This window comes from Bactrocera dorsalis, chromosome 5, assembly GCF_023373825.1.
Source record: "Bactrocera dorsalis isolate Fly_Bdor chromosome 5, ASM2337382v1, whole genome shotgun sequence".
NCBI classification, from domain to species: domain Eukaryota; kingdom Metazoa; phylum Arthropoda; class Insecta; order Diptera; family Tephritidae; genus Bactrocera; species Bactrocera dorsalis.
This window is the reverse complement of record NC_064307.1, coordinates 48719341-48731079: the sequence shown is the minus strand read 5'-3', so window position 1 is coordinate 48731079 and position 11739 is coordinate 48719341. Positions and strand designations below refer to the sequence as shown.

The 11739-nt window shown below is 35.6% G+C and overlaps 1 protein-coding gene across 10 annotated transcripts in view; it reads left to right on the top strand.

Annotated features, from left to right (window-relative positions):
* Positions 1–2713: 2713 nt before the first annotated feature.
* Positions 2714–11739, top strand: part of LOC105223784 (bicaudal D-related protein homolog) — an 80762-nt gene continuing 71736 nt past the window's right edge. The window contains exons 1-2 of one of the 10 annotated variants that reach the window (XM_049458430.1): positions 2714–3030; positions 7358–8006. In XM_049458430.1, the coding sequence (XP_049314387.1) occupies positions 7566–8006 (441 nt within the window). In that variant the 5' untranslated portion in view covers positions 2714–3030; positions 7358–7565. Of the gene's footprint in view, positions 3120–7357; positions 8007–11739 lie in introns of all 10 variants that reach the window. The other 9 variants (XM_019989402.3, XM_049458429.1, XM_049458428.1 and 6 more) reach the window with 9 other exon arrangements.

Below are 11739 nucleotides of genomic sequence, written 5' to 3'. Positions count from 1 at the left end.
TGGGCAAAAAAAAAATTTAAATCGGGCTACGAACTGCTGACTTATTTTTATTTCAAAACCTAAAAAAGTCGTCCGCCAGCGGTAATTGAAGCTGAATAAGGAAGTCTATTTTGCAGAATTCAAGAAAACATCTCTAGGGAGCACAAAACGCACTTTTGCCTAAATTTTAGTTTTTTCATAATCTAAGTACTTATTGTACCGCCCTCGTTACTATGTATACCTACTCAACAAATACATGTAATATCGTATTATTTGGCAATCAAAAAGGTACTTGGTTCTAGCCGCTCAATTGTTAGTGTGCCACTTAAAGAGCGCACTGTGGGAAAGCGTTTAGTTTCGGTGAATTTTGGCGTTGCGAGAATTTGAAACTGTTATGAAATTTCTTCCAGAATGTAAATGTGGGCCAAACCACAAATGCAACAGCGACACATTAACACACAATTAGCAAAACTTTTAGACTGGTTCCTAACAACAACACAAGTGCCAAAGTGTACACACGGCACCCACGGATTAACGAGCACTATCAAGCAAATCGTTGAGTAAATTGTATTGCGGCCAATGAAAATCTTGTTTTCGGTTAATTAAAAGTGCAGTCACTACTCAATTAAGCAGAACACGGTCGGGAAGAGAGAGTGCCCAGCATAAATAAATACACACATACATATAAATTTGTATGTGATTCTGAAATGCGAAAGCCCCATGCACTGTGATTTAGAGAGCGAGAGTGATACAGTCCACTAAGTTAAGTGAGAGAGCCAGAGAGTAAGCCGTCAACTGACCAGCGGCTGAGCACCGCAATATGAAAGCACGGAAGCGGGAATAAATGTTACGGCAAGTAAAGTCGGCAGTAAATGGCAAAGTAAACAAAGGTAAAGCAGTGGAACTGGGTCCACTGTGCGCGGTGTAAGAATAGGGTCAATCAAGCGTGGAAATTCGCGTTTGACCAGAAAGATGAGTGTAATTGAGTAATCAGGCTGTGGAAGAAGGGAGTAAAGGGCTTCATTTTATAGTAAAATATTTTATATTAGATTTCATTAAAATTCCTTTGGTGTACCATATTTCAAGCAAATGGAAATTAGCACTCAATTACAAAATTGAATTTTCTTTGCAGAACAAAAGTCAAAACTCTTGCAAGCAAGGCTTTTAAAAAGTCACTGATATTTCCATATTACAATAGAAAATTAGAATATTCATTTTTATAGCACCTAGTTGCTTCAGTTGAAGCAGCGTCATAATTCGATAGACTGGTAAAATAAAGAGCCATCAAAGGCTATTTTCCTTATAATCTTTGTTTCTAGACGTTGAAAGTATTTATGGCAAAGTATAGACTTAAATTACTATTGCTTTCAAAGGAGTAAACATCTAAAAGAACGCTTGAAACGTAAAATTTCCCGGAAACTGTAAATAAAATGCAAAATATATTATTCGTAAATATTTATTTTTCACTTTTTATAATCACTTTTTGGGATGGCCTTCAGCGAATTTAGTTTTATCTCATCGATCGAGTGAAAACGGGTTCGATTCCGATGATTTGCGAATGACACCAAAGTCTCATCGGCAGTTACAATGATCTTCATGAATCTTTATTACTTGGACGAAGTAAATCCAAAGGGACCTGTTTATGGTACTCTTTTTGAAAAGAATTCACCTTTATCGGGGTGAGTCAAGCAAGAAAGCGTTTCATACCCAAATATCCACCATCTCCATAACACTTGTGTGATGATTTTTAAGCTGAAGTAATGGAAAGATATCGGAACAAAATTTGGAACCTCATGACGAAATTGATTGAAATCGGTTCAAAATGGTACTTTTCTCCATAAAATTAATCTGATTCATTTTACTAATCAATTTGTGCTAAGAACAGAAAATTCTGCGAAAGGAAACACATTTTCACGAAGAGGATTCTTATCACTTGTAAAAAACAAGAGTCCTCCTCTTTGCAGATTTCAGACATTTTAATTTAACTTTGCGATGGTACTCTGAAACGGTAGCTAAAAGATAAGCTAATAAAGTTAAAGTGAAGAGGCAGATACACATTTTGTGTTATTGGCTTTCCAAATCTTTTATTTTATTTTTTCTTTAAACGAAGAAAAATGTTTCATGTCTTTTTATTTATAAACATTGACAAAAAATATGAAATTTGTATATCATTACACCAAAAACTAAACACTGTTAAACTATTCCGACTCTTTTCAGTTTAATGCACTTTATTGCCAATAACTCCGTTTCCAATTTCTACTGCTCTCCGACATTGCAATTTCTCACTGCAACTACAATATACGAGTAAAGCTCTATTACCACGTTTTGTGGAACCTAAATGTATCTCCACTAACCAGCTCACCTGTGCTTGGCCAAAAACATTGTCACTCTCTTCTTTATGCTCTTTGAGCAAACCTTAAACTCTCGCACTTTGTTTGGGCCGCCGCTTAACAGCCAATGCAGTGAAACTTTAGTAAGGCACCAGCAGAAATGCTCACTGCTGTGGTGCTTTATTGTTTGCTCAGTTGGTAAAATTGTTGGTAAGAAATAACTGTGTGCGCGTGTGTGGGCCCTATGTACTAGTGTTTGTTGGTAGTTTCGTAGAACGCTTTAAGCCAAAACGCAACGGTTGACTTGGTTACTCACTCTCTAACGACATTTCCAGCTCAAATGTGTTCGTGTGCGTGTGTGTATGTATGCGTGTTTTGGCTGTGTTTTGGTCTCGGCGCTTTGCCATTTCAGTTAATATCGAACATTTGTGCGAAGTTGTTGCTTTGGTGCTGGCGGAAAAATATTTAAAAACGTTGTGACTGAAACAACAACAAAACCAATAATCATAATAACAATAGTAAAAGCAATAAGAAATAAACAAAAACGTTCGTTACCATTCTTGACACCGTCGGCAGTACCTTACGGATCCGTGACTAGTTCAACGGCAGGTCGTCTTTTGCATAAATAATCTCGACCAGACGTCGGATCGGGCGTTAAATTGAAGCCTTCATCAAGGGCTATATTGAGTATCGCGCGAGTTAAACAACGAAGACGTGCAGTGTAGGTGAGCAGTGCCAGTGTGTGTTGCCAAAAAGGTGAAAATCAGCAACAAAAACAACAACAGCACCGGTACGGCAGTTCAGTGAAAAGTAAGCTGCATAAAGAGTGCATGTCACTGCAGAATCAACGATTTTTGTGTTCTGTTTTTACTTGTTTTTGTTTTGCGTTTTTATCGCTCTGGCTCTGGTGTTGGCGGGGCAGCGGCGCTTTTCACTTCGATTTTGTTTTGTCAATAAATGTTGTTGTCGCTGAAACAGTTAAGCAGAATTTCCGCGAGTGACACGTACTTAATACTGCTACAAATAAATATGCAGATTTACATGTGTGTCTGTGTATGTGTGTTTGGAAATCGAATAAACTGCAAACGATATTTAGTTGTGCAGACAAAAAAAACAAAAATAACAAATAATATTCAAATGTAAAACTAGAACGGTTTTGATAATAATTATGTGAAAATTAAATGGAAAAAAATATAAAAAATTGAATAGTGGACGGCAAATAAAATAGCAAAATTCTAAAAATATAAAAAAAAACTTATATTAAAAATACTTAAAAGTAAACGAAAATGAAATTGAAAGTTTTTAAAATGTAGTGAAATTATTTGTTTATTACTGATTGCAGAATTAATAAAAAAATTTAATTTGACACGAATGGATTGCTTCAAATGTATTTATATCGAGGTCCACGATTGTTATGTGTGAAAATTAAAAACATTGATAAATATGGAGTAATGATGATAATTTAGCTACATATTAGTAAAAAAGTAAAATGTTAGAATTTGAGTAACCTATCACAATCGAAATATTTGTTAATAAAAGTGTGTTGGACGAATCTGTCTTTATAAAACGTAGTCGCCAATTGTTTTATATTTATTATAAATATATACACAAAAGATCGGTGTGGCGTGCTGAGTCGATTTAGCCATGTTCGTCTGTCTGTTTGTCTGTATATACCCGAACTAGTTTATCAGTTTTTGCGATATCGATCTGAAATTCGACACACGTTCTTTTCCCCGTAAGAAGCAGCTCATTTGTCGATACCACTATTGGATGCAGCTGCCCTTGAATGGAAAACTTGCTTATATGCCTAGTTATTATTCTTTTCCCCTTAAGAGCAGCTCATTTGTCGATACCACTATTGGATGCAGCTGCCCTTGAATGGAAAACTTGCTTATATGCCTAGTTATTATCTCAAGATTTGGCACAGATTTAAGCTGCAATAGTCCGTCCAACTGAAATTCGCTGAAATATGTCAATGATTCAAAAGCTGATGGACTGGACAGAACGCTTTTTATAAGCAAAATACAATTATTTTATCCTTGTACTAACCATTAGTACGAGCTCGGATAAATTTCGTCGTTTAACCATTAACGTAATACTCTATATTTATAGGGCCGTGAAAGTATTGAAATGCACTAAAAATGGTTTGTTAATTTTATTTAAAAGCTTTAAAAATAGTATTAATAAAATAAAAGTCAAATTAACTCACGTGAGAGCTCCTAAACTAGCTAAAGCCTAGAAATTTTAATTTTGAAACTGAAAAACTACAAAAAATTTGGCTCTTAATTCTCTCTACAATTGAACTCTATTCATGGGTTAACAAGTGGCAGCACCGAATTAAAAAAAAAGCATTAACCTGCACTGATTTGGTACAACAACAAAAGCGGGAAAACAGCGACTAAAACTGTAATGACAAAACAAAATACGAAGTAAAATAGCAAAATCTAAGAATAAAAATAATTTAAAAAAATATATAATTTTTATACACAATTCTAAAAAATATAAAAAACAAATAAAAATAATGTAACCCGCTAGTAAAGTCAACAGCGCGTGAAAAACATAGCGGAGCGGTGGCGCAACGTGGGGCGGCAGACGCACTAACAGATGCACAGTAGTTAGAAAAGCGTGCACACATACATACATAAATAATAGTGAGGATGGCGCATGAAGATAATGAAAGATAAGGCAGTAGAACACAAAAGTCAAAAAACTAAAAATATAACGGAAGAATTTCAGAATTATGCAAAAAGATTAGTTAGCGTTATTTTGTTGCGTTCGGAGAAATAACAAAAACAAAAGCAGATAGCTAGCTAGTGCGAGAACGCCCCCAAGTGGCAAGTGTTTTGTGCGTGTTGATTTGGTATGAATGGATGACACGCATGTGTGTGTTTGTGTTTATATATATAAATGTGTGCATGTGTGTGTTTTATGTGCTCTACTAACTTTGCCTGCATTCACATCCATAAATAAAGTTCATGTCGACACATTACACTTACTTTAAAAAGAAATGCTATAAAAATACATATTTCATATCTGCAACTAACTAGTGCAACCACACGAAACAACAGCTTTAACGACCTGATGTAAAGTAAAACGACAACGCCGATACACATACAAGCTTACACATATGTATGTATACATATGTTTATATACATATATGTATATATGTATACACATCTCTCTCATACTAGTGAGTAATTAAGTCCCTTGTTTTTGCGACATTTTTCCACCTTCTGCTCATCTTTAATGCGACATAAGCTCTGCTACACACGCATACACATAAATACATATACACCGTCAGCCATGCCGAAATGGGAAGCGACACCGAGCCGTTTTGTAAAATTACAAATCCATAGTAAATGCAGCGGCAGAGTAATGCAATGTGTAGCGAAAAAGTGACACCAAAACTCTTCCACATTGACGTAAGCACATGCTTGCATATGTATGCGTGTGTGTGCGTGTTTGCAGTTGCATATGAATACCGTTGAGGTAAAAGCCGCTTAACGTGCGCTGACCTTCAGTGCAACTGCACCAAAGCGACACAACCAAACACATTCATACACATTTACACATTCATTTAGAAACATACCTACATGCATACATACATGCGTACATAAATATAACACAAATGTGAAGGAAGAAATAAAGTGTAAATATGTATATGTACTTCGACTGCATCGAAACGCTGCTGCATTGCTTTTGGGGAGAAGGGGGCGGTAGCGGCCAGGTGGGCATATCATTACCACCAAGTGGAACTAAGCGCTATGGGCCAACATTGTAGATAAACGGTTCATGGGTGGTTTGGCTACACAAAGCACTTTGCTTGCGCAAAAGCAGTTAGGGAATTTGCTAAACCCAAACCAACAAAAACATTAAATAAGAAGGGAGAGAAGGCTAAAAAATGGTAGAAATCGACTTACTGACACAAAATTACCATGTGACCTTAGTTGCCCCGAAATATGAAGAAAACAAGATGGATACGCCTGCAGTGTGTTGCTTGTCCCCCATTTGCTTGCTACATTTTTCATGTTTTGGCTGCGCCTCTTTCTTATTGGCCTCATTCCATTGCGTTCGGTCATTCTGTGCACTTAAAGTTGTAGTTAGCGGGTGTCTTTACTTCAATTTTGAACTTGTTGCAATTGTTATTAGGGTGGATTAAATAGAAAACCTGCCTCATTCCATTTACTTCAATCGGACTTCTTGGGAACAACACTTTCGTTAAGATAAAACGCAGTTTAGATAAAATTGAAGCATTGTCCTAACCATACGCTTTATTCTAGTTAAATACTCCTTAACCTACCTATCAACAGCATCGAGCTACTTCTGAGAATAGTTTGGTTACCTGGCCACAACGGAATCGTAGCAATTGTAAAACTGATGAGTTCGCAAGCACCTTGTTATCGGCGAATGGAACATTTCAAACTCTGCTGGCTAATACTTAATAGCTGGGCAACGCGAGACCTTGACTTCCGCGGTCCCAAGACCCTTCTAGTCTAATGAAAATTACAAAAGAAGAGCTCCAAATGGTCAATGTCCTATTATAGTCCATGCGATAAGTTTAACAATCTGAACGGTTTTAAAAATTATTAGGGTCAGGTGGAGAAGATATCGCTTAAATTAGAAATACAATATTATTTTTGGTTGAATTTGATGATTTTGGTTTTTCGAAAGTGTTTCTTATATTCTGTTATTTCTTATGTTTTCAAAGTTATTTGGTTGGATAATTACCCAATCATCGTGGGAATGATTTTTAAATCTGATAGTTGGCTGTTTATCAGCCCTTAAACTCCCTTGAAGCTGCTGATTGGTTATTGATTCAAATCCTTGGATAGCTATCATTCATAGGATCTTGTAAACATTAGAGACACCTATTATACATACATATGTCTTATATTTCAAATGGTGTTGGACTAACATTTTTCACATATAGCACACATACACATCCTTTGTACATAAGATCTGCCAGCGTTATTTCGCCACAATCCGTGTACTGTAATTAAAAAAATTAACCACTTATTTACATATATATAAATATTACTTCATTCAAGGCATCAACTCGCATTTTAATACATAAATAACCCAACAAAAGGAGAGAAAAAATATTACGTCTAACTCGCAAAGCTTCAAACCATCATTTATCAAACATATGAGTAATACTAAACATTTAAGAAACTAAATACTTAAATTAATTTTGTGTGATTTGTGAAAAAAAAAAATTAAAAATCGACGTGTACAAAATGCGCGCTTGGGTTAAATATGCATAAACCTTGGCTAAATCGTAGATCTTTATACGCTGAGCGCGATCGTGATGATCCAGCGATGCACCATCATCACAACGGTTTGCACTCTGCATCAGCTATAAACCATAAGCAACCAACCACGTTGATGTCGTCGCCGTCGTCGTCAATGTCGTTGTCTTCGTCGTTGTCGTCGTCGTCGTCGCCATCCCCATCAACGAACATTTTACATAATTCAAGTATTGGTTCCATTAATTTAGAGGATTATATAACCGCAATGGAGGCACGTACCAAAGCATTAGATCGTCAACAATCCGAAGTTGATGTATGGGCACAACTACAGCAAAAAGAATCGGATATATTACTAGCCGCCGAGTTGGGCAAAGCGCTATTGGAGAAGAACGAAGAATTGGTGAAACAGCATGAGAAACTCATCGAGGACTATTCCATGAAAATTGAGGTGAGTACAAAACTTGAAAAAGTAAAAATAATTCCACGGTTCAAAGAACTGAGTCGGAGAAAATTGTTAGGAATGGAGATTACCAGTCTTTGTAGCATTAAAACTCGAAGTCAATGAAAATTTAAAAATAATTTCTCAGTTAAATGAACATTTTCGAATAAAATGTTTAGGGAAAGAGACGCGTGTCACACAGTTTATCTAACATTGAAAACCAAAGTCATTGACTATTGACTTCCTTTGTTTCTTGAACTCTTCCGAGGTAGATAAGCCAACTATTAGCGTACGGCCGGCATGTAAATGGGAGTGTAGGCATTTGTCAACAAAGCGACTAAAGTAAAATTTAACTAACCTCTACCGAGGCCACTATGTTAATTACGACGCGTAGGGGGCGTTAGCTGCGCAGAAACAATTCAGACAGGAGTCAATAAGCTGAGGTGCCCGACACACCTTGAACTTAACGCTCGAATGTTTACCTGCAATCGACATAGAAAAAAGAGTGCATATATATATTAGCTCTGCTAGATTATCTAGTATTAGAAAGTAAAACCGTATTGACGCAGCGAAAATTGTAATAGTTTGAATAGCTCTGGACACTGTGGCATTACGACAAACAAATAAAAAACGCTAGAATGTCAGAATTCATATTTTTTTATGTAGCACATTTACCTTCTGGGAAAAGCGAAAGCTATAAAACCACAAAACCGCCGAACGAAATACTATAATGAAAAGAAAAGCAAAAATTATTAGTAAAGCGTACACATCAGCGAACGAAAAGTTCAAGGCCAAACGACACGAATGACAAGCTCGATTGACGAATATTGTACACAACACTTGCGTATATGTATGTATGTATGTATGTGTAAGCTTTTAACTATTCTCCCAAGCACCAGCTTGTGCTTATCATGTATTGCCGCGTGTCTCTTGTGAGGTGTTGTAGGTGCAGTTAAGTTTATATATAGCTTGATAGCCTTTCGGTGGCGCTACACCTGTCTTTCGCATGCCCATGGGTGGGTACTGATTTTTTTATTAGTTGTTCAACGGGTATGCAAGGCGTTTTCTATTCGTGGGGGTTCACTGATAGTGTATTGTGGCTCGTGTCACTGGAAATGCGCGCCAGAAGTGTCATGAAACTGATAGTGAGCACGAGGAGTGTTTATGAGAAAGTACTGAACACAAAAAAGAGTTCGCATGACTCCAATGACAGCAGGTAGATTAAAATTAAAATTGCTATGAACGAAAAAAACAAAAAATAATCAGTTATGAATGCAAGTGCAGGACAAACTTAGTCGCTCATAATATTCTACTTAATATCTAACATTGAACTTCACGATGAAGCAAGCTTCGTAAGCTTACCTCATATGTAGAGCTGAAGAGTGCACAACCAGTCGGTCAATCTGTCCTAAAAGACTGAAATTACCATTCAAAACTCCATGAGCAGAAGTCTAATCAGATATTAACATTGTTATCGTTTATACACACTGTATATTAGGCCATATATCTCTTGTTATACATTATAAATGCCTACTAAATCCAAAGTAGTGATATGTCGGTTAAAAGCCCTTATAATTTTGTAGTATAAGACATTTTTTAAACTTGGTTGAATGGGTGTCTATTCGCTTTCATTTTAATAATAGTTTTAATAAATATAACGCCACACTTTTAAGGCCCGAACCGTGTGTTGATTATAAATATGTTTCAATGCCATAATAGTAACACTCTCTGTTATTTATTAAGAACACTTCGACGACAGTTGGTGCAGGACATGGAACACCTGGCTATAAATACCGACGAAAATTACCTCAACTAATATGAATAGATGGTTTTAATACAGGCGTTAGAATTTTAAAAATCCCCCTCTGATATCGATTTGAAATAGAAAATTAGCCGATACGCGCTGTATCATATGTATGTGTCATATTTATTTATATTTGATGTTGAACTTCTAATGACGCATCCGATAAAACACAGTACCACAAACGTCAATTAAGTATTTTCTTTATACAGGGTGTTTCAAAATTGAATTGGGTGCTTATGTAAAAAAGCATTAACACAAAAAGGAAACATTTCTATTTCTCGGACATATTTTTCCATTGGGTAAATTTGTGACTATAAACATTTCGTTAAAAAAAATTAATATGAAACATTGCTAGTTATCAAATATATAAACTAAAACTTACCCTGAAAGCACCCTTTAAATATGTACATTATATATTCACCATTAGCTCGGGTACAATAACCGCCTGTTACAAAGTGTAGAACCTTCTTCGTCAACAAACGCAAGACATTCGAAACAGGTAAATAAACAAAATGCGCACAAAAACGCAAATGAAATGAATGTTATGGTGGAATAATCGATGGTACCGCGTTATAAAGGTAAATACAAGCTAAGAATGGGGTAGTTAGCTCGTGTTATAATGATGATAGGGGTAGCCAGACAATATGTCCAATCGACGGCGCGAATAGTTCATATTATTGAAGACAACATGTGTGGGAAGTAAATAACTTGGGAAATATTTATGCATGTATACAGTTAATACCAATGAGATATGATGAAAACGCACAAATCGATAATAATTTTTTTGTTGGCATCGATTGGTCTTACTAATATAAATATTTTATTCCCATGTACATATCTATATTTGGGATTCTTAATTTTCCATATGTAGGCTTGGATTATTAAATATTTACATGTGTATGTTAAAATGTGCAATATTTTCATTATATATATTTTATATTTGTAAAGCTCAAATTCTTAGAATTAATTGATAACTTAAGGAACCTCAAAATTCACAAGAACAAATTGTGTTAAAAATAAAAGATAATTTAATTCCAAATATAACAAACTTTCCCCCAATTCCATACGATGTTTAGGTTTTTTCTATCGTAAAAATGAAAAACCGAGAAATCACGCATTAAAGTCTGCCAAAGCGATCATATAACCTGTTAGACGCTCGGCCACTATTTCCCCTCTTGCTTCGACAATATTTCGAATTCCCATCAATAACTTTGGGAAAATACTCGTATTCCTAGATAATTTTTAGAGAGATTTAAGCAAAAAAAAAAAAGCTTTTTGAAGCATATAAAACAGGCTCCCTCCTTGACGCTAGATTGTCAGAACAGCGCAGAATGATGTATTACGGCTACGACGACTCCAACAAACCAATATTTGACAGTGGCGAGGACAGATTTCTCGCAATCTCTATTTGCTTCAATGTCATTCTTTCCCATTAGAAAAAACTTTTTCAATTCAAAAGTGTTAGAGGTAGTGTCGCTTTGAGCCCAATAACTTGGGAACGGTTGGATGAACTGTCAATGTTATCAAATATTCTATTTAAAGAAAAATCTGTGAGGTAGCAATTAACCCCCTCAGCAGATTTTTAGGATACCATCCGGATTCCCGTTATACTCGTACATATGTATGTGCGAGAGCGCAGATATTAATTAAAAATTATTACTTTTACAGTTGTACTCCAAACCCCTTAACCCATCAGGATAACCATAATATTCTCACTTCCACTTGGACATTTTCTTAACTTGAATATCTTCATTAAGATTTTAATTTATTGGCTCATATTCGCTATATTTACAGTATCACGGAAATTCAGTTTTAATTTTCCGTACTAAATCTACAAATTAGTTATAGTTGTAGGTGATCTCTATTACACGAAAAACTATATATGCATTCGTTGCAATATAATGTTACTAATGTTATTAGAACTTGCTCTAATTATTG